The sequence below is a fragment of the Haliaeetus leucocephalus genome, unplaced genomic scaffold (genome assembly GCF_000737465.1).
Source record: "Haliaeetus leucocephalus isolate CR32 unplaced genomic scaffold, Haliaeetus_leucocephalus-4.0 Scaffold598, whole genome shotgun sequence".
Taxonomy (NCBI): Eukaryota; Metazoa; Chordata; class Aves; order Accipitriformes; family Accipitridae; genus Haliaeetus; species Haliaeetus leucocephalus.
In genome coordinates this window covers 2,385,265-2,411,060 of record NW_010973034.1, presented here as the reverse complement: position 1 = coordinate 2,411,060, position 25,796 = coordinate 2,385,265, and the positions used below count along the sequence as shown (strand labels likewise).

At 35.6% G+C, this 25,796-nt stretch overlaps 1 protein-coding gene across 1 annotated transcript in view; it reads left to right on the top strand.

The window, feature by feature from the left end:
- GPR98 (G protein-coupled receptor 98) overlaps positions 1-25,796 on the top strand; it is a 284,088-nt gene that overhangs the window by 23,250 nt on the left and 235,042 nt on the right. Inside the window, exons 11-27 of the mRNA XM_010578035.1 lie at positions 2,431-2,557; positions 2,646-2,831; positions 3,739-3,919; positions 4,522-4,685; positions 5,346-5,469; positions 5,847-6,113; positions 9,183-9,309; positions 11,440-11,657; positions 12,799-13,542; positions 15,596-15,969; positions 17,822-17,998; positions 19,723-19,903; positions 20,520-20,722; positions 21,358-21,487; positions 23,000-23,080; positions 24,395-24,534; positions 24,966-25,575. Coding sequence (XP_010576337.1) covers positions 2,431-2,557; positions 2,646-2,831; positions 3,739-3,919; positions 4,522-4,685; positions 5,346-5,469; positions 5,847-6,113; positions 9,183-9,309; positions 11,440-11,657; positions 12,799-13,542; positions 15,596-15,969; positions 17,822-17,998; positions 19,723-19,903; positions 20,520-20,722; positions 21,358-21,487; positions 23,000-23,080; positions 24,395-24,534; positions 24,966-25,575 — 4,034 coding nt within the window. The remainder of the gene's footprint in view (positions 1-2,430; positions 2,558-2,645; positions 2,832-3,738; positions 3,920-4,521; positions 4,686-5,345; positions 5,470-5,846; positions 6,114-9,182; positions 9,310-11,439; positions 11,658-12,798; positions 13,543-15,595; positions 15,970-17,821; positions 17,999-19,722; positions 19,904-20,519; positions 20,723-21,357; positions 21,488-22,999; positions 23,081-24,394; positions 24,535-24,965; positions 25,576-25,796) is intronic.

The window sequence follows — 25,796 nt, the reverse complement described above, 5'->3', positions numbered from 1 at the left end:
ACGATATTAGATTCTAGCACTACTCCTCAGTTCATCTTAACAGGCTTTTTTTGTCTGAACTGTGTTTGGACTCATGCAGTGTAACTTTATGAAGCTGAAAGAGATTTTATTTCTGGCATACCCTTTCACTTTCTGATGAATTATTATGTCTTAACTACTTAAGCTTGTACATACATATCAAAAACTCACTTGACATAATGGTTCATTTGTATTCTCTGTTGTAAATTATATTACCAACAGTTTAGCGATATAATTAGCTTTTAGCATTACCAACTTTGGCATTTTCTCCTTGATCTTTTCATTGTATTAATACTCTGATGGTTTTGGAACACTTTTACATATATGTCTGAAGGAAGGGAGAATGTCTCAATGTGTAGTATTTACAATCTAGCTTCACTGCAAATCAGTGAGAAATTTCTGTTAACTCAGATCTCCTGTTTGAAAGAATGTATCTGCAAGTGTATTTGTGTTATTTTCTCAAACTCTTGAGTGAACTCTTATCTCTGTTGAATTCTGAATCTGAGTTCCTTCTGAGATTAGTGAAGTCAGAATTTCACTTTGTAAATGCTGTGGTAATCTCTTTGTGGTATTTTGATAGGAGATACAAGTTTTACATTTAATATATATTTATTTTAGATTAAGAAGGTCAAAGTGCATGATTGCCACTGCAGAATAATACTGCCCTTTCCTCTGACTTGATGTGGTAGTTTTGTTATAAGTGCTTGGCTGAAACAGAACCAAATAAGAGATTAGCAAATACTGTTTTCTTTTCTTATTTTTGTTTGTTATATTTTTGTATTGGCATTGGTATTTTATTTATTTATATTTATATTGGTATTTTACTTTGGTAATCTGGTTAACTGAAAAACTGTCAAAAATATAGTTTGATGTGATTTTGTACCAAAATAGTTTTTGATATGTACCTGTTATAACTGCCACTGTGCTTATCTGTTTTTATCATTACTTTGGCAGATTGATGAAATAATATATCATGGAGGCATATAGGTTTTTTCGTTGAAATGGTGGTCTGTTTATAAATGTGGGCTGCTGGTGCAGTTGTGAGCAGGCACAGAGGTTGGCAGTAATCAGGGTCTTGGAGGAGGGCTTGGAGGGGTATACCATGAATGCATATTGACGTGCTGAATTGGTCATGGGGTCATTTCTCCTAAGTGGGAACTGCCCACTTGCTAGCATTTGTCAACAGGAAAATGCCAAGCAAGTAGGGTTCCCATAAAATGAACATTATAAGCATTTGGAAAGGAAAAAGAAAGCTTTGTGTGTGGTTTTTTTTAATTATTACTATTCTTCTCTAAGATTACTACTATTGAAATTCTAGCAAGTGGCACTTTCATTCCTTCCCCCATCCCCTTTCTTTCTTTCTTTCTTTCTGTGTTGACAGGGTAGAGACAGAAAGGTTTGTCGTGTACTTTGGGTAAGTGCAGTGAAGTGTGTGGTTTGTCTTCAGTGAATCAATGCTTTGTTTTACAAGTGATTGGTTTGGACAGAATCTGTCTTTATCATTTCTTTTCCTCTCAGGAATCACATCTTCTGCATCTCTTCAGACAATGCATGCTTGCCCTTTGGTGTTTAGTTTGATGGCATGGGGTTCTGGCTTGAAGGCATTTCTTTATTTAGGATCTGTGAATGTTGAAAGTTATGAATGCATGGCTCAGCGTTTGATATTTGAGCATTTGATGCAATAATGGATTGGTTGTTTTAAACTGCCAGAAATATGATTTTCCCCAGCTAAATCACTGAACTGGCTAGAATTACAGAGAAGAAGTTTTCTGTAGTCAAAGATGAGCCGTTATCTTGTTTTTGAATAACCTACATTTAGTTCATGTTAACACAAGTTACTGTGTCTGCTTATGTATTTTTTTAATGTGCAGTCCCACTCTCTGGGATCCTACAGGTAGTGTCCACTTCTTACAGAAGGCAGGTTAACACACAGGTGAGGATGAAATCCACAATCCTGAGGGGCAAGTGTCTTCCTATTTGTAACAATAGCAAATTTTGCAGAAGAGGATAAGAATGTGTAGTTGTCAATATAATTTCTATTTGTTTAAGTGAAATTGGATTATCTTTATGTTTTGATCCAAATACAAAGTAATACTGAATGTGACTCTAACTTTTTACTGCACAACTCTCTTTTTTGTCCTGTGAGTTGTATGCGTGTGTGACTAAAAAAACCCAGAATTGCTAACTATAAAAACTAATCAGAAAACAAAGTTACTTTGGAAGCAAAGTTTTTTTTATAATTGGATAAAACATACTGATGTGTCTTTCTTAGTTTATGTTATTCTTTGCAGGTAATTGTTTTCATAATTTATTAATAAAATTCATCAGTGTTCTGACGTCCTTTGCACAGGTGTGGATTTAATTGCCACATAGAATTGTCACTCAAAAAACCCTCTTGCCTTCCTTTCTCAGGGTCAGTGTGGAAAATCAAATACTGAAGTACGGGTTTACTACTCATGAAATTATTATTTTGGAAAATGATGATCCTGGAGGAGTGTTTGAATTTTCTTCCTCTTCCAGAGGTCCCTACAGTATCAAGGTAGATATCTGAGTAAATTCTCTTAATCATTATGGACAATTTAGCTTAAGCAGAGTGCTAGAAAAAAGCTGGATTTTCTTTTTTACAGGAAGGGGAGTCCGTTGAACTGCAGATTGTCCGCAGTAGAGGAAGTCTCGTCAGGCAGTTTCTACGCTACACTGTAGAACCAAGAGACAATAACGAGTTTTATGGAAGCACAGGAATTCTGGAGTTTAAGCCTGGTGAAAGAGAGATCATAATTACTCTTCTGACAAGAATGGATGGGATTCCAGAGGTAAAAATTAATATTTTTCTCTCTTCAAATTGTGTTCACAGGCATATTAGTTTGTCACTTATTGAAATATAGGCAAATATACTGGAGCAGAACAAGTGCGTAATGGCTTTTCTCCAGAATGTCTTCCCAGCCTCCAAACCAGGGATGCCTGGATAAATAGAAGGTATCTTTGGGTTTAATATTCCTCAGTAGATTTTTTTTTTGTGAATTGAAACCGTTACACTTTGAATCCATGTAAGTGTTTAGTGTCCATGACATTCTGTAGTATAGAGCGCCATTGTTTAATTGAACTCTGTGTGAAGTACCACTTCGTTTTTGTTTCTTTTATAGTAATCATCTTCTAGTTTACTCAGTGGTCCCCAGTCTAGACTAATATTTGCCATATAGATACGCAGGTGCAATACTTGTTTTAATGTTCCTTGAAGCATTACCTGTGAGCTTTTTGCAAGAAATACATGAAGTATAAGGTCCCATGAGATTAATAAAGCAAGCTGATACATTCTTTTTTAATTAGTTTGCTGTCAATGGTTTTAAAATCTTTGCTTCCCCTGTTACAAAGCCAGAAAGGTTAATAAATCTTATGGAAAACTTACCTTTCAGGGAGCATTACAAATGTATTTGTACTAGTGAATTGATGTGACTCTAAGTTAAGTACACAAAATCCTTGCCTATAATAATGCTAGATTTTGTGAAAAATAGGTCCTACCAGAGATAGAAATTTTTAATTATATCTTTGTTTTGATGGCAATGTACAAACGCATTGTGCATGTAGAAAGTGTGTGTGATTTCTTTTTATTTAAATTTGTATCTCTTTCTGCCTGGCTAGGGACTGTGGATGTTTGCCCATTTGTTTTGGATGTGAATACTGAGTATGTATTTTTATTCTGACTGAGTTTACCTCTTGTAGCTGGATGAGTTATATTCTGTAGTACTCAGTGGCTACAGTGAAATGCCAGGCAAGTTGGGGAATGCCACAAGGGTCAATATAACCATTCTGAAGAACGATGATCCACATGGTGTCATTCAGTTTCTACCTGAAGAACTATCAGTAACAATGAAGGAAAGTAAAGGAGAAATCATCTACGCTGGTAATTCTTTTTTATTAGTTGCTGCTTTGTCTGCTGTCTGCCCCTGCAAGGCTTCTTTTCCCCATTTCACCTTTCTAGGACAATGTCTGACTCAAGTCTCCACTCAGGAGTTTCCAGAGTGGTTCAGTGCCAGCACAATGAGCAATGGAGACTGAAGTGGAGGAGGATGGCCTGGAAAGCCGAAGAGATCAATCCAGTAAAAAAATGGCTAGAGAATATGCCAGACAGGAGGGACGGAGTATTATGTATGTGTAAAATGCAACCTGGAGGTAGTGGCTCTGCTTGTGGAGCGTGAAGAATAGGGTGCCATGTGAGAGAATAGTAGAGCTAAATCTTCATATAAGTGACTTCAATTTATCTATCTTTATTCAATTATCAAGTACCTTTACAGGCAAAAAATAACAAATTTGAGCCAGTTTGAACTGCTTTAATGGTCTATCTTTGTGTGTCCTTTTGGGTAGTGCTGTCATATATTATTAGTTTGGAGGAAGTGGATTTGCTTATTATTTCATTTCCTTTTTTCTTTGTTTCGACTTTGCTGACCTTTTTGATTTGTGTTGTTCTGAAGATGCACACTGACTGTATATGTTTGCATTTTTTAGCTGCTTACAGAGTTGTAAGAAACCAAGGAAACTATGGCAATGTTAGTGTGTCTTGGGTTGTTGACCCAGCATGTACCAATGACATCTATCCAGAACGAGGGACTATTTTCTTTGATAATCTGGAGTTTTCAAAAAATATCACCATTTACTCACTGCCAGATGAGGTAAACATTTTTACAGTGTTTTTGTGTGAGTATATGGGACAAAGACTAAGTGCAAAAACATTACAATTTAAGGAGAAAGAAGGAAAGTCTGTTTTTTTAAGAGCCTGATAAGTATTTGTAGGAAAAATCAAAATACTTGGGTAAAACTGAGATTACTTCAGCAAATCATAAAAGAATTTGAGAAGCTGTGCATACTTACAAACAAAAAAAAAATTAGAAGCTGAGAGTAGTTGAATGTGGTTAAATTATAGAAAAGTTCCTTTGAATAAAACTCTTGTTTTCATAGCAGGAATCCTAATTTTTATTTTTAATGCTGATATATTTGAAGTAATATAAGAAAGAATGAGAATAACTAATAATAAATAAATAAAGCTGTAAAAATAAATCACATGTATCAGAAGCAGGAAACCACAGGATAACTTTTGGGTCATCTGTACAACAGTAAAGATGAGGTGACTTATTTACAAGGATTTTAGACGGATGATGGTTTCTGTGTAACTGTATAAACTGTCATCTGTCATCCCTCTTGACGCACTCAAGGATCAATAAATTAATATAACACTCAGAAATCTGTAGTTTGTTAAACACCTCAGGTGTTCATTTTAATTTCTTCATTGTTCTGTATGCAAGAAATTAGTTTCATAATACTTTCTCTTTCAGGTACCTGAAGAGATGGAAGTATTCATTATCAGCTTATTCAATGCCACTGGTGGAGCCAGGCTGGGCAATATAACCAATGCAATTTTAGAAATTACTAGGAATGATGATCCCATTTATTTTGCAGGTTAGATATTATTGGTTTTAAATGTAGAATACATATACTACCCCAAAACAGATTTTATTGTCAGACCAGATCACTGAGAAATCCTAATATCAATTAAGCTAGTATAAAACGTTCATGTTTTTGTTGTGTTGAATTTGTATTTGTTTCCTTCAGAACCTTCCCATATTTTATTTCATTTTTCTCTTTGTTGATGCTGGGATTGGTTAGGTGACTAAGTACAATATTCTCTCGTACCCGCAAGTATTTCAATGCCTTTACCACATTTGCCTTCTGTTTCACTGAGGAGAAGGATCCTCTTGGGGAAGATTAAGAAAATAGGCCACATGCAAGGAGCTCAGGCTTGTACTCAGGTAGATTTGTTCCTTGTGTATTTTCAGAACCTCTGACAGTGAGCGTTAAAGAGGGAAGTGTTGCAAACTTTACAGTCCTAAGGAATGGATCTACTAATGTTGCTGTTGCTGTCCAGTATATTACTGTTAATGGAGATGCAACAGCTGAAGACAGAGACTTTGTTCCCAGTGGAAGGAGCAGCGTCATTTTGTTCGATGTTGGAGAAAGAGCGCAGAACTTATCTGTGTATATTAATGATGATGATACCCCTGAAACTGATGAAACATTTTATATCTTCCTTTTGAATTCTACAGGTAAAAGTAATGATTTGACATATGTTTAGTAACTCTCTTTTTTTTTTTTTTTTCTGCAATTTTTTACCAGCTTGGTCTTATCATAAAGCAAAATGCCAAGTATTATATGAATAAGATTTGCTTCAACATTTCTATACAATAACTGTACACAGTGTGTTTGAATTTTCATCTTGAATTGTTCAACTGGAAACAAAAATCAAATGATACAGCTGAAACCTTTCCTGCAAAAACAACTGGAGTGCAAGTCTCTTTTCAAATGTAAATGCTCCAAATTAGATGGGGCTTTGACTTGACTACAGAAACACAAGGCTAAAGAATGTTAGTACTACAACAGTCTTAGGGAAAGAAGGATCTTTTTAGATTTTTTGTCATGCTCCAGTGTATACTACACAACTGCCTGATTTTTGTAAAAACAAACAGAACTGCCTTATTTTAGAGGAAAACCATGTAAATTGGTCTCTCTTTTATTTTTGTAACAGTTCAGTGTATGCATGCATTTTTTTCAGTCTGACATTATAGTTTTACAAGGCTTAATTTACAGAAAAATGTGTATTAGAAATTACTCAGTGTACCACCAGTAAAGAATGGGTTTATTATCTCAGAACTAACATTGTCTTCCTTTTTTTTTTTTTTTTTTTTAAAACAGTTACCAGTTATCATTTAGCAGGAAATGATACAAAATTATTCAGCACATTCTGATGTTTGGAATAGACATCTTCTGGAATAAACCATCACTGCTGTGTAATATTGTTAAAAAAATATAAGTTAAATCTAAGAAATAGTTAAATTTTCCTGGGCTCTGAGATCTGCTTAATAAAGAACCTCCTCAACCCTAGCCTTGCCAAACTCAAGGTGTAGTGGGAGATTCATCTACAATTGTGTTAGCAAAAATTAATGATTTACTGTTCTTCAGTTATTGTTCTGTAGCTGAGAGTGAATGCACTGTATATCTTTGCAATGCAAACCAAAACTGAATTGAATAAGCCGTCAGAACAATGACTGAGACTTGAGGGGCTGTAATTTAATAAAGCAAAGGAAAAGTATCACCATTAACCATCAGAGTATACCGTCACATTAGATTGTGTGGTAGGTTCATAAAGTAAATACCTACCAGGCGCTCAATTCAAGATGAGGAAACATAAAACTAGATTTCTTCATTTAGACATGCACACTAAGTATCTTATCCCTCATTACAGTTTATAAGGATCTAGTCTTTGAAAGTCAGTGAGACCCAGAGAGTGCCTCAGGTCGACACCCTGTGGCTGGTCTATGAATTGCTCACAAGGCTTCATTGGTCTCGAGCTGCATCTGTCCTAGGCATTGGTAGCAGGCAGCCAGAGAATTATAGGAGATTTTTCAGCAATTATTTGAGTATAAGGTAGCTTATATGTTTCCTGAGGTCAGCTAGCATTCACTCTGGTACCCAGGTCTCTTACAGAACATCGACCTTACAGAAATGATTGGACAAAGCCATTCTTCTCCCTTCTTAAATTTTATCTTTAGAGATCTCTTTCTACGTTACTAACTTTCTTCAGGATCTACTGGCATTTTCTTTTACCACTCTATTGGGAAAATATGATGGCTTTCCTCCTGGCACACTGGTCCTACAAGAATGGGTAGCTGCAGGCTCCCTTTGCCTCTAAAAGGAGGATAATATCATCGTGTAGCTTCTCTAGAATCACTAAGAATACAGAATATTTCTATACACGTTCCTGAAAGCAAAAAAAAATTATTTTCTTTCTATGATCTGTTGCACATATAGGCCTTGGTTGTTATATCTCTTTTGAAATTTATGTTGGACTGTTGGAATTATGTTGGACTCAGAGAAAATATAGGTGGAAGTATATGAAGTTAAAGCAGTAAACACATTGTTTACTTTGGAACAAATGCTAGTCTAACACTCTTAAATAGGGTGAAAAATGGGATGGGAGTGGAAGCATAATGTACATCTGTGGACATAGGAAGGGTGTTAGAATGTCCCTGCAGTGCTAACACACACACAGAAATCCTACTACTTCACAGGTATCTTATATTTTTTCCTTTCAGGTAGACTGTGATATGTGTTAGTGTCCTGGTTTCAGCTGGGATAGAGTTAATTTTCTTCCTAGTAGCTGGTATAGTGTTATGTTTTGGGTTCAGTATGAGAAGAATGTGGATAACACACTGATGTTTTCAGTTGTTGCTAAGTAATATTTAGTCTAAAGTCAAGGATTTTTCAGCTTCTCATGCCCAGCCAGTGAGAAAGCTGGAGGAGCACAAGAAGTTGGGACAGGTCACAGCCAGGACAGCTGACCAAACTGGCCAAAGCGGTATTCCATACCATGTGACATCATGCCCAGTATATAAACTGGGGGGACTGGGGGTGGGGGGAATCGCTGCTTGGGGACTACCTGGGCATCGGTCAGCAAGTGGTGAGCAATTGCATTGTGCATCACTTGTATATTCCAATCCTTTTATTATTATTATTGTCATTTTATTGTTGTTATTATTATCATTATAAGTTTCTTCCTTTCTGTTCTACTGAACTGTTCTTATCTCAACCGAGTTTTACTTTTTTTTTTCCTCGATTCTCTCCTGCATCCCACAGGGTGGGAGGCAGTGAGTGAGCAGCTGCGTGGTGCTTAGTTACTGGCTGGGGTTAAACTGCAACAGTTAGACATTGTTCTTAGCCCGTATTTAGTTTAAGTGCAATATTTCTATCCTAGGTCTAAAGGAGAGCTAGGGTCTCTGAATACATGTTTTCTTTTGACTTGACCAATTGATCAAACACAAAATACTACCTCTCATACAATCCTTTCTGCTCGGAATCACATCTTCTCTGGTCATGTCACATATATATTTTGCTCCAAAACTTATGTCTTGATCTCTGCATGAGATGCTACTTAAGTATTTTTACTCTTATTTTCCTGTTACTGAATATCTCGAATACTGGTTTCCACTGGTTGTTTTATCATTGTTCATTTCTTTGTTTGCATAAAAGCAGTTTGTGAGAAAAGGAAACAACTTCAGTTTTAGAATTACCTCCATTTCTGATTCCAGTTTTGATAAAATTAATCACCCTCTTTTTAGGGGATACTGTTATCTTTAAGACTGGAGTGGCTACAGTTATTATCGAAGCAAATGATGATCCTAATGGAATTTTCTCCTTGGAACCTTTAGAGAAGCCAGTAGAAGAAGGCAAAAGTAACAATTTTTTGTAAGTAAATTTTAAATAATACTTTTGCACTTTTTTTGAACTGATATGTGTGGTACTTTATGGACATACCATTACCTAATCCCATACAAGTTTGCATTGATAAAAATGTATTAAAGAAAAATAGCTTTACCAAATTTTGGATTAAATGATTTGTAAACATATTGAAGACATCAACTGTTATATTATCAAGTAGACTGTGCATATTAAAATGTATATAGAAAGTCATGTTAAAATGTAAATAAATAAGACTACAGCATGGTTGTTCTGTTACATTCTCAGTAGACTTTAGATACTGAAGAATCTAGATGATTGAGTCGAGTATAACCTGGACTAAAAGAGAAGTAAAAACTCTTTTCAAAATACAGCTAAATATTACTATGTGGTGGTTCATATCTTTTTGCACTCTGCTTTGAATCCTTCCCCTACAAACAACCTATATTACTGTATTGTTTCTGTTAGTTTGTTTTTCTTCTATCTGTTAATTGCTGACGGAATTCTATACTCAAAGTCCAGATGTGACTATCTTCTAGACTGAAAATACTCTTCCCTAGCCTGACCTCTGAAAGTATTTTCCATCCAGCCACTGGGATGTATTCAAGAATAGGAAGGGTTAAGAAATGAATTTGCTTGGCATCTTACCTTGTTATGTTCCATAAAGTCAGGATGGGATTATAATTTGGCAAAAATAGTTTTTTTCAATAAGAAACCTCTAGACAGGATATAAAGAGAAGTTAGGTGACAATAAATGTGGTAGTCAGAACACTAGGGAAGAAGCTCTTTTCACATTTGTTTGATTATCTTTTGTATCTTTTTATTTGATTGTTTTGTTTGTTTTAAGGCCTTGAAACAGATGCTTATGACTGCGAATTTGGTCTTTATGGTTGTGTTACACATCTAAAAAATGAAAATCCTTGAGAAAAGAGGATATTAAATATGTTGTATGTTTGGTTTTGTTATGCTGCTCTTTGGGGTTTTTTTGGTCCTTTATAATGTTATTTGCAAGATAATTTTTTTATTTTATGGTGTGAAGAATAATGATTTGAACTAAACATGTTTATATACAGGTGCTTTGTGGAAGCTCATGATACCAAGATCACCAACAATGGAGGACCTTCCTCAGTCCTCATTGATGAAATATATTTGCTAGGGAGCTGTCTCTTCCATACCCTCACTGCTTTAGCTATTGTGTAGTACATAACAAAAGGGTCAAGAGTAGCATATAACCTAACCACTGAGAACAGCAATGGCAGCACTGAGCTTTAAAGGGAGTAACTGGAGTTACTGCAACAGTGCTACACACAGTGCTACACAACTGGGATAGAGCGACCTGGTTAATGGCAAAAAAAGAAAAAACTTTGGAAGCAGAGACAACATAATTATGTTGCTGTGCCTAGACTAGTATTGCTGAACTAATTTTTCAGCCTGATATAATCTCTTTGTATAGCATTTTATTTTACTGTGCAAACAGAAGCACACTTTTTTGTATGTAAAACACATTGTTAATAAAGGCACTTGTGCTTCAGTTTTTATTTATAATGTCTTTTGGAAATTGGTGAAATTTTGTTACCGGATAGCTATACAAAAAAATAAAATCTTGTTTTTATTTACTACATTCTTAATCTGGAATAACCACAGATTTCTGAAGGGCATAGAATGTAACCCAAATTTAATACCAATGTAAGAAAGCGTTTAAGGAGGCTTGATGGTTAAAGGGAGAGATGTTTGTGGTTAAATGCAGGTGATTGTCTTTCTTGTCTAAGGGTGGCCAGGTATACCAATTTTTAATATTAACTTGCTGAACTGTTATACATTCATCTTTATTATTTACATAATAGAAGTGCAAGACAAACTGATGTTTGGCTTAACAGTACTACTTTGCATGGACCTGCATTGGTTACTTTTTTTCTAAGGTACCTGTGGTATACCTGGGACTAGACTTATACTGTGAAATTGCTGGCCTTCAAAGAGGATTGTGTTATTATTCATGGTTGTATTTATTGTTCATGGTTATCTAGAATGTTGTATATAATTTTTCACAGTAAGGAAGATTAGTGTAATCATGTTTTCCTTTGCTAATGAATGCTGATGCTTACCTGCCAGGTCATTCACTCTTTCTATATCGCTGAACAGGGTTTTGAGACATAGGGGACACTTTGGCAATGTCTCATTGACCTGGCAGCTGTTTGATAATAACTCTGCACTGAGGCCAGGAGAAGAGTTCTATGAAACTTATGGGACTGTGTGCTTCATGGATGGTGAAAGATCAAAGCCAATAACACTCCATGCTATTTCGGATAGAATTCCTGAATTCAATGAATTTTACATTCTAAAGTTGGTCAATGCTTCAGGTATTGTATTCCATATCACCATTCCTTTCATATCTGGTAGAATTATGTTTAATTAATCAAAAAGAAACCAACCCTGGAAAGAGCTGTGCCTTGAATCCTGTCTTGATATCCTGTACTTTTCTGGTAAGGTTTTAGGTTTTATTCTTCATTTCATCTTAGTTTAGGTATATGAATGCAGTTATTCAGTTCCTGAATTAGTTACACACATTTTGGTGATCTAACCTTTAAAAAGGATGCCTCTTGGTGATTTCAGAGATGTAGATCTTTGTGTAGTTGAAGACAAAATAAAGCTATTAAAGGCTATGCAAGTCTACCATAAGGGAGGTTGATTGGTTTGTTTGCTTTTTGTGGAGGAGATAAAATACTTATAGTTACCACTTCATATGACTTAAATTACAACTGCTGCAGGTCTGCTACTGAGCAGAATTCCAAACCTCCTCGACTCATTCTACCTCAATACTATTTATGGTCTTCTGTGCCCAGATACAACGAAAATATGTGTTGGCCTTTCCTTAAAGTGAAATCCATATGTGTGTACAGAAGATTTCCTACTTAGAATAGGTAGATCACTGCACACTTTGAACATGGAGGCTCTACATTCACATCATGATCTTTGTATCATGAATTCTTACTGTGCAGAAGTAGATGACTAATGGCAGGACTTGGCAGCAGTTTTAATACACAATTAGCTACTGATTTGGCAAGGTATCTCTGCATCTGTTTCAGAGTCAATGGGCCGAATTTTGCCATTCCATATTCATGTAAATCTTGGAGTAATATGAGAACTGAATTTGGCCCTATGTTTGTCAAATGAATCAGAGTAACATACCTCATTGACTAATTCAGAATAGCTGGAGCTAATTTTGTTTTAGCTGAAAGACAAATGTGTGTTTTACAGTTGAAAAAAAAATACTGCTTTGTTTTCTATGAAAATTGTCACTATAATGTTTTAAAAACAATACAATTAAATTATGTTATTATTAAATCAGAGCACTTTCTAAGAGTTCAGAGGCTCTTAAAGAAGATTTAAGCCTTTTTAGAAACGTTTTTTATTAAAAAAGCTTTAAGTACTTAGCAGCATTTTTCAGACTGTGTCGTTTGAAACCGACCATTAACATTTGCCCTAACTTCCATTCTATAGGTGGGTCTCCTGGTCCTGGTGGTCAGTTATCAGAAACAAGCCTTGCTGTAACTGTGATGATCCCATTCAATGATGACCCTTTTGGGGTCTTTGTTATAGATCCAGAGAGCCAGGACAGAGAGATAGTGGAAGATGTTCTTTCTGAAGATGATCTTTCCTATATTACAGACTTCACCATCTGGAGACAACAAGGCACCTTTGGTGTTGTCCGTTTAGGTTGGGAAATACTGTCTAGTACATTCCAAGCTGGACTACCATCAATGGTAGACTTCTTGCTTCTGGGGTCTTTTCCAAGCTCAGTACAATCTCAGCCCCACATGAGGCGCCATCACAGTGGAACAGATGCTTTGTATTTCAGTGGAAAAGAGGATGCATTTGGGATTATTGGTCCCGAATACCCATACAATGGAAATACTGCAGTAACCAATTTTACATTTTCAGCATGGTTAATTCCTAACATCAGTACTGATGGTTATATAGTTGAAAAGGATGATGATAATGGGACCTTATATTATGGAGTGAAAATCCGAACAAATGATTCTCATGTTTCTGTAGTGCTTCATTATACAGCATTAGGATCCAATATAACATATATGGCTAAAGCAGCAGTCCTGAAATACCTGGATGAAAATACTTGGCTTCACCTCCTTATTACTCTGGATGAAAGTATAATTGAATTTTACATGGATGGAATTCCAGTTCTGGGAGGAATGAAGAGCCTTAAAGGAGAAGCAATTGCTGATGGTGAGCCAATAGTCTGCATTATTTTTCTCCATATTCTCCAAAAGTTCTGCAATGTATAGAAGAGTCTAGCTCCTTGACAGGTGTATGCAAGATACTGAAATTAGTATATCTGATTAGTTAATTGAGAAGAATGGATAGAAAATTCTGAGGATTTTCAAAAAGCATATGGAAATTAGAGCTGGATTATATTTATATATGTATGCTTATCATGTATACATACAGTTATATATGTTTGCAATTAATAATTTCCATAAGATTTACAGCACTGTAGCTGAGAGAGGACTGTTTTCCTCTCAGTTTCTCAAGTGAAATGCAATAACGGTTTTGTTTCTGGTTGTGTAGTATATTACAACTAAGCCAATATCTTGTAAGCAATGGAATTTTTCAGGGTGTAAATTTACTTAAGTATGTATTCACATGGTATATGAAAATTATCCCTAAAAGTTTAATAGTGTTCCAAGGAACATTAGGCTACTTATGTCAGCTTATCTGACTGGATAGTCCCAGGTGTGATTTTAATCATAGGTAACCATTATGGACTTTCACTCTGAACTAGCATAGCAGTGACCAGAGAAGTATCAGAACAATTCCATTATAAAGTCAGGTATTATGTGGTCAGAATGCATTATATTTACTCTTTCTTTTGCAGTTTCCCACTCTTCCATGTGCATTTTTTTTCTTGGAGGTCATCTCCATCCTTTTTCCTTTCTTCCCCTCACTTTCAGTGTCACATGGTTTTTTTGCTGGGGATAAGCAGTGAATGATTATCAAATTCTTGAATACAATCTTATTTTCTGTAATCAAAGAAGGAGAATTAAAAAACATATAGTCATGTTAAATGCATATACATCTACATGCATATATGTACACAAACATAGACTGAGAATAGATGGGAGACTTCATTAATTTTCAAGTGTAGTTTTTTATTTCTGCCTGTAAATTTCCAGTGGTTGAAGTCTGAGAAATAAATTTGCCCTCTGTAACAAAGTAGTGCCTCTGCAATTAATAATTTCCATCAGACTTGCAGTACTGTAGCTGAGAAAAGGCTTTTTTTCCCTCTCAGTTTCTAAAACAAAGATATGTGAAATGCAGTAACACTTTTGTTGCTAGAAGGATATGTCTGGGTCATTGTAAATTTTCTATATTAGTGGAGATGTCATACGCTCTGTCTGGAGGTACTACAAGTATAAGGTAAGGATTTCGTCTCTCTCTATTTAGTGTTGGATACTACACAGTGGTGAGCATAGTAGCCCATTTTTTTTCACCATCTTCCACCTTGTGCCCTGGGACTATTATTAGTTGCTGTGGTTGCTCATCTCTAGAACTGACACTCAGTGTCATATGTATGGCAGTACATTCAAGAGCACGGTTTCTTCTGAAAACAGAAAACAGCTGGAAGAAGAGATACCTATGTGTTTTAGCACAATAGGAATGAGTATGAGCTACGGGCTTAGTGTATTTGTGAAAAAGGCAGCTGTGATCCTATGATTTGCTGAGTAGGATAATTGTTTGGAGACAGAGAAGTATTAATGCTGTTGTAAAAAGCATGTGGAATTTGGTGTACATTTCTGAAGTCCGTATTCCCAGTGCATTAGAGGAGAAGCATGTCCAGAAGTGACATGATGCAGTGATGCAGTGATGATGAGTATCATCAGAATGGATCTGCTGTCTTAGCAGAGAGAGACAAAATTGGGTCTGTCTAGCAAAACAAAAGCTGAAAGGGGTTGCAGTTGTGCTCTGCGAATCTCTAATAGAAAGAATGAAGTTTCCAAGCCTCATTAAATTAAGGGATAGTGACAATGTGCTGGTAGAACTAGTAGGATGAAAAACCTAAACAGTCTAGGATGGAATCGTTTGACCTGTGATGATCTACCTGTAACACTGAGATGATGCTCAAGGAACTTCCTGATTTTGCATTTCAAGATCAATATGATTCCTAATCCAGGGATAATAAACAGTTTACCATTGATTTTTAACAATAACAGCTATTCGGCTGCAGATTTATTACTCTGAAGAAGTACAATAATGAGAAAAATTATGCTGTCCTTCTCAGGTCCCGGAATAGTGAGAATCGGAGCAGGAATCAATGGCAGCAGTAGGTACACAGGGCTAATGCAGGATGTAAGGCTTTATGAGCGTAAATTGACACAAGCAGAGATCTATGAACTCCATTCAGCTCCTGCGAAGAGTGATGTCCACCCTGTCTCTGGGTATTTGGAGTATCGGCAAGGAGAGACCAATAAATCATTCATTGTGTCTGCAAAGGATGACAAAGAGGAAGAAGGAGAGGAGTTATTCATCCTAAAGCTCATTTCTGTGCGTGGTGGAGCTCGAATTTCACAAGAAAATACCACAGCAAGATTAAGAATACAGAAAAGTGATAATGCTAATGGTTTATTTGGCTTCACTGGAGCATGTATTCCTGAGGTAAGATGTTCATAAGGCAAATTATAGGTGAAGTTTTGGACACAGAAAAATTAATGGCAAGACCAATTGACCTGCACAGGGCCTTGATTTCACATTATTAGCTTTTGTAGTTAAGCCAAGTTTTTCTAGAATTTGGAAATGTGTAAGTTCTCTTAATACAGCCTCAGTCTCACTGGCATTTGAAGTATCATTTTTAAAAATCTCCCATTTTTTTTTCTTAAGAAAATTGATTTTATTACATAAACTGAAGACTAAGGCTTAAATTTTTATGGAAGAACATTTTTTTCCTTTACTTCTGTCACATCTGAGACTGTGTTATCAATTAAAATACAAGATTTATTTTTCTTTTTTTGGAGAGTGGATTATTGCAAAGATTTTTATTTTATTTTTCTGTGTTACATGATGTGTTTGAAAGAATTTTACTATAGGTCATGCAATGGCAAGGTGTGATGTATTTTTCCACAATCATTGCTGTCATAAGTTACAAGGTATAAATTGCATATGTTTGGTGTGAATTTGGTTGATATTGGCTGTGAATTGCTTTTTTTTTAATCATGAAATTGTTCTTTGGTGGTAGCCACCATATATGCAATATATAAACTTATTACTTTTGGGGGGAGGACTGAGAGAAACATAATTCAGTTTTACTTCTTTAATCAATTATGAGGGAGAAAGACATGATGTCTTTTCCTATTGGTATTGGATTATTTTGGAAAACAAATTTCAGAATATTTTCCAATTTGGTAACTCTCATGACCTTTTAATTACATTGTTTCTAACCAAAGTGCTTATTATATGTTTGAAAGTAACCATCGTGCCTCAGTGATACTGGTTTTCAATTTGGTTCAGTTTGCTTTCTATGTGCCAACCATATGCTATGATAATAGATTCCTTCAGTTTCAAATGCCACTGATAATACTGTGATGCCACAGATCATCAACCAACCGTGAAGCTAAATTAAAAATTTACATGGAATGTTAATTGTTTTGCACTTACCTTACGTCCATTTCACCAGGGAAGTATTAGAGCTCTCAGTGATGATGCAGATACACAGTATTGTTTTATCAGTAGTTTAATTGCTTTATGTGCATATCTGTCTACTAGGAAGCTGAGGGCACATGCAGTATCTGCACTGTGTTATACAGCAGCTCTGAAACTTATCTAATGCTTAAGATAGCTTTAGCCTTTCTGGCAATTTTCCAATAAAATTATTTTCTATTTTAGTTCTATGTTCATAAATTTCTAAAATACATGGTAGGTATCAATACCTACTTTGCTCCAAATATATGAAATTGTTGCCCCTGAAGTCAAGTTGTCTGTGAAGACAGAATTGTAAAGAGACAGAAAATTTTTTAAGCTTTTTCCTGAATAATGATAGTATAGTTTTATTTTAATGTATCTATTTTTTTTTTCCATAGTGTTTCTAGCTGGGGAAAGGGGGAATCCCAATCTTTCTTTACGTTATTGCTAATGAAAATTGAAATAACTGACATTAATATAAAACTATAGTTTCAGTTGCTTTTGACATGTACATTTCAAGCATATTGATTCTGTCTTCAACATGTAGTTTGGGGGAAGAAATTGTGTCCAAAACAAACAACAGGATATAATTATTGGCTTACCTTTATGGTCCTCAGGGAGGTACTACAAGCTGTTGCAAATTCCAATAAGATTGTTCTGACCACCATCAAGTTCAGTTTCAGCTTCCTACCACTCCAGAAGAGCTGAAAGTAACATGACAGCAATTTTTTACCTGAACATTTGACTAGCATTAGAAAATTCTGTGTTTTGTATTTATTGCTTTGATTTACTTTGACAGTAATAAACATTTCAATTTCTTGCTTTCTTCCAGACTGCTGATGAGGGTTCCACTATATCCTGTGTTGTGGAGCGTACAAGGGGAGCCCTAGACTATGTGTATATAAATTACATTATCTCACAGGTTGATTCCACTGGCATTAATTACTCTGTTACCGATTTTTCTAAAAGCAGTGGCACTATCACATTCCTTCCTTGGCAGAGATCAGAGGTAAACCCTACCTTCCTATTAACTATTCATCCTGTCCTTTGCAAACCTGCTGGAAAACACCTTCTGAAGATGCTTGGCTGGTTTTCATACTAGAAAGTGTTTCCTTCACACGGCTTTTGTTATATTTTGCAGGGTTTTTTGCATCCATGACAACTAACAAGTGATATGATAGATGCTTATAGATCTGTGTGTATCTCAGTTCAGGGGTCACCATGCGTGCATGTATGTTTGAATGCACATAATATATGAGATACGTTTACCTATATGTATATATTAGTTTTATGTGTATCTATATGTATACTTGAAGTGTAGATAGTCCTGGGCTGAAATAATGGATACAGCTACTTCTGAAATTGGAAGATGATTAGGTTTTGATCTGAGTTTTGGAACGCAGATTTATATCTGCATCAATTAAATAGACAGCGGTAAATTTCACTGCTCTAATCAACTGTCTTGCAACTGGAGTTGGTCATGTTCTGTCCCTTTTGCTTAATTTGTTTCTATGAATTCAATCCTGACCTGCAGCACAGGAATTTCACATTTATTTGAAGAAGAGGTGTGGAACTACCATACTGTAGAAAGTTAATGTGTGTTTTCTGTTAGTGTTTGTAAAATAGGGTGAATTGTTCGTAGAAAATGCTGTTCTTGGTTTCACTTTTATCACTCTGCTGAAGTCAGTATGGACTGACTGAAACCCACTGACACCCTTTGAAAAGTGGCTCCACTAGAACTGTGGACCTGGTCCCAGTTAAGCAATGTAAGCGATTAGAGCTTGGCAAATGCTTGTGATACCTGAAAATAGTTTGTTCATGTCACTGTTCATTAAGCTTTAATTCTCCATTGAATCACATTACTGCATTGCATAAAGTCATATAAAGCAAAAATTTCCAAAGCTTTTTTAGTCTGGCAGCATGGATGAGGCCTGCCTTATTCTATCTAGTGGCAGAAAAGGGCTGGTATACCCTCTTGCTCCACTGCTATGTGGTCCAATTAATTGTCTACATATGGAGGAGTTAGTGGGCATGGCCCTAAGAAACAGATTGGGAGCAGTTGTTCATCAGGTGAGATATCCTAAGAGACTTTGCATTGATGTTTGTAAGCTACTTATTCCCACACCTCTACATACAATCAGCTACTTAAACCTTTTCTTCTATATGTTTGTCTAATCGTATCACAACATATAGAAAGCTGGAATTGTCTGAGGTGAATATGTTAGCCTGTACAGGGCTGGTTATGTTAATTGTTTGTATGATCTGCAATCTCAAGTGTCAGGTGGCATAAAAAGCTTGCCTTACTTGCGCTCTAAATTGGATTAATCACTGTAATGTCTCTTCAGAAGCACAATTTCTTCAAGATTTTGAAATCTATCGGATATTTCATTTTCAATATACACAATTTAAACTATGCTTATTTTAAGGTAGATAATAAACAATTGGTTGCTTGGTTATGTGCTTATGTAATTTGAAGCACTTAAGAATATATGCCTTCCATCTCTGGTAGCTCAGTAAAGTTGTTTTTGGAAGGCATATTCTAAACATAAAATATTATCCTAGAAGTTAGGTTAAATTATGTGGAAAGCAAAAATGTTGTCTACAGTACTTTCAGAAGTACACAGCAGATACAGCTAACTAATCAAAGAATTTAATGAGTTAAACAGGGTCATGAAACTCATAAGTGATTTATGTTGCATGGTTTGATTTCTCCATGATTTGGTCCTTCTCTAGGTCTTAAATTTGCATGTTATTGATGATGACATTCCGGAGCTAAATGAATATTTCCGTGTGACATTAGTCTCTGCAGTGTCTGGAGATGGAAAACTAGGTTCAACTCCTACTAGTGGAGCAAGTATAGATCCAGAAAAGGAAACTACTGATATCAGCATCAACGCCAGTGACCACCCATATGGTAACAATGATGGAAATGATACAGTCTTGTTGCAGATAATTATATAGTTCTAGCTCAACAGATAAAAACTTTGCTTAGCTGTGATAGTTGAGGAAGCAATGCCAAGTATTCCACTTTATCTAACTTGAGATTAATTCATAATTTTTACACAAGACTGAAAGCTGAATTACTGATTCTTGAGAATATTACAAAAAGGCATCAAAACTTCCCTGACCAAGCAGGCGATGATTCCCTTCTGAGAGCAAAGGTGGCAGGTAGTTGATGCTGTGCAAATTTTTCTCAGATGAGAATTTCTGATGAAGAGAGACATTTCTGCATGCTTATTATACCAGTCAGTACCCAATACTTGACATATTGAGGCTCTTTTAGCAAGAGGTGAATTTATTGTTGTGCTGTGGCTTTATCAAGACTGATAACAGATAACAGTGAGAGAGCGGAAGGTACACAGAAAGAACATCCCTGGAAGTAGCACGATTGAGTCCTAGGGGCATATCAAAAATAGTTTTTAATTTCAGAAACGTTAAATATAAGTATTATAAATAATTGGGTTTAAATTTATTATCATAATTCACATTTGGTGCAAGAAGCCATGTAAATAGTACTTCTTGTTTGCCAGGTCTACTACAGTTCTCAGTGGGGCCACCTCCTCAGCCAGGTGATGGAATGATTCTGCCAGCATCTGCTGTGCCCCATATTACTATTAAAGAAGAAGTTGGACATATCAGATTACTGGTAGTTCGTGCACAAGGCCTTCTTGGAACAGTTCTGGTGGAATACAAAACAGTGCCACTTACAGCTTTCAGTCCTAAAGATTATCAGGTATGGCCATTGCCAAGATGTGTAATTATTTTAGAATTTAATTAATTTGTCCTGGAGATAGCCTCCAGTTTGAGTATTTTAACCCAACCATGACTCTTTTCCCAGAAACACTTTGTTTTATATGGTGATGTGATAAATGAATGTGTAATACTCACTTTAACAATATGTATCATTATGTGACTTTTACCTTCTTTCTGTGCAGCATGTACCTTTTTCCCAGGAAAAGCCTCTGGTTTTGATTTTTTTCTTCAAGAGAATTGTCAATGCAGCAAGAAGGCGTATTTGCTATTGTTGCTGAGTATATCAATCTTTCTATGAGCATTCAGATGCATAGCTAAGATTGTGTTTGCACATACTAGGACTTGTACATGTTCAACAAAATAACATGTACAAATCTGTGTTTGTTTGTCTAACTGATATTTGTGCAGAAAAATGGAGATGAATGCAGGTGTTCATAATTCTGTGAATTTAGATGCCTTTTTCTCATAACAAAGATTCAGGAGATTTTTTAAAAGATTAAGTGAAGAAAAGTAGATATTTTGACAAAGACAAACAAAATCAAGGTTCTATTTCTTTTTTCATATGGATGTAAACATTAGACTTGAACAAAAATGTGAAGAGCTTTCATATTGCAGGCTGTTGTGGGCACACTGGAATTTCAGCCAGGAGAAAGATACAAGTACATTACTGTTAACATCACAGATAATTCTATTCCTGAATTAGAAAAAACTTTTAAAGTGGAGCTGTTGAACCCAGAGGGAGGAGGTAAGGCACATACATCAATCCATTGATTGTATTTTCATGATCTCTACTCATCTGTAAAAATCCTACCTTTCTCACATGTACTATTTCCATGTTATTTCTAAAGACAAACGAACACCCCCACATCCCCCAGAGAGCTGTAATTTTTCTTAGGAAAGCACTGTTCTTCAGATGTGTTGTTAGTCTTTGCTGGAATCCCAAAGAAAGTGTATTATCACCATGCATTAGGTCATTTAAAGGCAGTTGCTGCTTTTCACATTACATAATTTCATGGTTGATAATGAGCATTTAAATAATGTAAAAAATATATTAGTTTATTTTTTTAAAAAATTACCAATATTTATGAAATATTTAAGGCTAAACAGCCAAAGTGGTTTTTTTCTCTGCCACTTCAGTGAAATCAGAGGAATTGTGATACAATGGCTCATAACTTATTCAACTGGATTATGGCAGTAGGAGACTGTGGGTGTTGAGAGGCCTAGGGAGTTTATCTGAGCTGGAGAGGTAGCTGGTAGCTCTGAGGAAGAACAAGAAAAACATGTAGAGGAGACCCTGGTGTGAGATGTTAGTCTCAAAAGGGATGGCAAGCATCAGTGCTCCTGCCACATAAAACCACTCAGCCCTTACAGAATTTGTTTCCATTGGAGAAAATTTTTAATCTCCATTGGAGATTATAAAGCTGGTTGGAGGGAAGAAAGTAATTAGAAACACTGGCAGCCATAAAATGACTTTTCAACTGACGTTATTGTTTTAAGCAATCCAGAAATGCAAGTGTGATGCCTTCTGGGAAGTTATATCATACTACCTTGAATGTCCATGGTGCAATGTGGCATTATGGTGCAACGTAGTGATTCTATTGATAAAAACTTCAGACCTTTCATGCATGTGGACTTTTTGGTTGAATAGTTGTTTTGTTAAACAAACTTTTCGATTTTTTTTTTTTTTGTCAGAAAACTTACAGCTAACTTTAGTAATTCACTAGGCAGATACCCTCTTAACACAAACCCTCTTTTTGGCCTTTCCAGCACCATTGCAAGCACAAAACTTAGGCTATAGTCTCCATTAGTTAAGCTTTCTGCAGATCTTTCCAACATTCTAACACATGTTTTTGCTTTGTGAGAAAAGATTAGAATAAAAGAGTTTGGGGGGTGTTAGGCCCTGGGGTTTTGTTAATTCACATTTCCCAGTTCTCCATGACAGACCTCATTTAGGAGTGAGAAAGGGGAAATGCCAAGAGGGAAAGAAAGAAAAGAGAAAACAGAGATGTATGTGTTTTCTTTCCTTCTGACCTCCCATTGCTATTTCCAATGCCATAAATTAAATAAGAGGTGGCATATACAATACTTTTTCTGGCTTTTATCAGAAATCCTGTATACTTTTATATCCAAAATTGATGCCTTCCCAGAATACTTCCCTCTCTTTTGTGTTGTCCAGAAATGTTTAAATTACTTTCTGCTTTCTTTTTATTTATAAATGTATATATGTGTATATATCTGTATGTCTGTCATCTTAAAGTTGCTGAGCTCTTTAGAAATGATGGCAGTGGTAGTGGTGATGGGAACATGGATTTCTTCTTTCCAACTGTCCATCAACATGGTAAGCATTTTTGATTAATCCTATTTTTTATTGCTAACTGTGATATCCCTCATAAATTACTATACTGACACAACTTGTCATAGTGTTACTTTACTTGCAGTTACAGGTGATTAATTTAGATTTATCATAAAGTTCTGTCAAAACATTCTTTACTGTTTTAATTTAGGCATAATTTCAATAGCAGTCAGTGTTCAGTGTAACACAGAAAATAACAGCTTCTATACCATAAAAACTATATTGTTGTAAAACACAATATAGTAATTCCAGAAGTACAGTTTGCAAAATTAGTTTTGTTTGAAAATTGTCAAATTTTCTGGAGACCAAAAAGCAAAGACTCAATTTTTAAATTGAGGGTAATTTAAAGATTACCTGACAGTATGCTTTGATATGTGCTTTATGTTACTTTGATTCTCTGCACGTCAAAAATACTCCTAAAGAAAAGAAAGCTGTGTTAGTTTTTTTAAAGGAATGTTTTGATTGTTTTTCATTTCTTCTCTTTAAGTTTGTATTTATGTCATGACATACAGAAAACAAAGATAGTTTAATACTGAGAAAATAAAAAAAAAAACTAGGTGCAGAAATAACATAAAATCTGAGAGAAGACCCTAATCATACAGGACTTCAGAATTAGCCCTACAGAGCTGAAAATGTTATATGAGCACCCGTTGTCCAAACTGAATAATTTATTCCCCTGTGACGGACTGATTTTCAATTTTGTTTGTAAATGCAAAGGATTTCAGTTTGAATCTGAGAGTAAGTCTGTGGTTTAGCCACTTCTTGGAGCTTCCTGGGTTTTTTTGAAGGGCTGTTTTCCTTGTTTCCAGAAATGGTTTTCTTAAGTGCCAGGCTCTTTCTCTCTCTCAGCGGCAATCTTTTTAGTAGTAGTGTTTACTGGACTTGCTTTTTTCCTTTGTTTTTCATTCCAGCTTATGTTAGGATGAGACCTGCATTCATCTGGTCTATCTGCTTACACTGTGGTTTACCATACAACTCTCCGCTATCCTAAATTCTGCTCCATTTTCATTCATTAAACCTGTAATTTTATTTCTGTTCCTCCCTTAAAATATTCATATTTATTATATTTTTTTGTTGCATCATTCCATAGAAGGGCTGCCAGGACTGCATTATTGAAAGCCAGTGCCTTATCCATGTGGATAGTTATCATGCATTTCAAAAAAACGAAGACAAACCAGCATGGATACTCCAGTCATGCTCTCCTGTGTATTTTTTTGTAACATATTTCTGTAGCTGTTTTCTTCCATGTAAAAAGAGATGTTAGAATAAATAACCCTTTTTGGAACTTGCACTTAACAGCTAGCTTGGGAATTGCATCCCACATCTTTGTGACTATTGAGGCTTCTGATGACGCTCATGGTGTGTTTGAGTTCAGTACTGAGTCACTCTCGGTAAACGGAACTGAGCCTGAAGATGGAGACAGCAATATTGTGCTGCAGGTTAGAAAGCTTTGAGTCTCATATTGCTGTGCAGTCCTCTTCTGTCTCTGTTTTTACTGGGTGTTCCGCGATGTTTTTGCCATAAGTCTACAGGGTTTGTAACAACTTCATCATGCACATCTGTTTTGCCATTTCATACTGAGTTTTCTAATGTGTATCATGCAGTTTGAAGCTAAAATGATGTAATAATAATATCTGCAGGTTTAAAATTACTTCTACTTGTTTACATTTGAGGTACTATATTAAAATAACAGTGTTGATGATACAACAAATACAGCAAAGCTGAGATAATAAAGATTATACTGTTTTTTTAAAACACAAATTTATTCTTAACTCATCATGTCAATGTCTTTGCTTAATTCCATCTCATACTTTTATGTTTTTCTTTCTCATAGAACAAAAATATGCAGATCTTTATATTTTTCGCTTAGGTTGTGAGAACGCATGGGGCCTTGTCTCAGGTGACACTGCATTGGATCATAGTCTGTGATCTTACCAAAGACCTGATATCTACAGAAGGGAATGTAACATTTGATGTTGGCCAAGCAAGAGCAAATATTACAGTACAGGTTTCTCCTGATGAAGTTCCTGAATTGGATAAGGTGTTTTCAGTTTTGATCATCAATGTCTCCAGTGGTCGTCTTGGAAATCATACCAATGCAACATTAACTATTTTAGCTAATGATGATCCATATGGAGTCTTCATCTTTTCTGAGCGAAACAGACCAATAAAAGTTGAGGAAGAAACACAAAATATCTCCCTGACAATAATAAGGTGTGGTGGTCTCCTCGGTACAGTAATGGTAACATATAGAACTATTGGCGATGATGAAAAGTCACCCTTTCTTCCACCTGATGTTGTTAGAGCAATAGAAGGAAAAGATTATATACCCATTAAAGGTTACATGATTTTCGCAGCCAATGAAAGTGAGGCCACAATATCTTTGCCTATTTTGGATGATGATGATCCTGAGAGGTCAGAATCTGTTTTTGTGGAGCTAAGCAGTATTGTTTTGATCGAGAAAGTACAGGATCAGCCAAGTAAGTATCTTACTTATGTAAAACCTACAATTTAAACTGGCATTTATATTTAATAGGATAAAATGCAACAAGTTAAATGACAAACTTTTAACCTCTTCCAAATTCTGTATAGTTAAGAAATCTCTGAGTTACCTGCCTTGTGTGCTGTTGCCATATATTTCCTTTAGTGTAGTATTTTGTCAGGGATGGATGAGCTTTTCTTTATCCCTTTTGCATCTCTT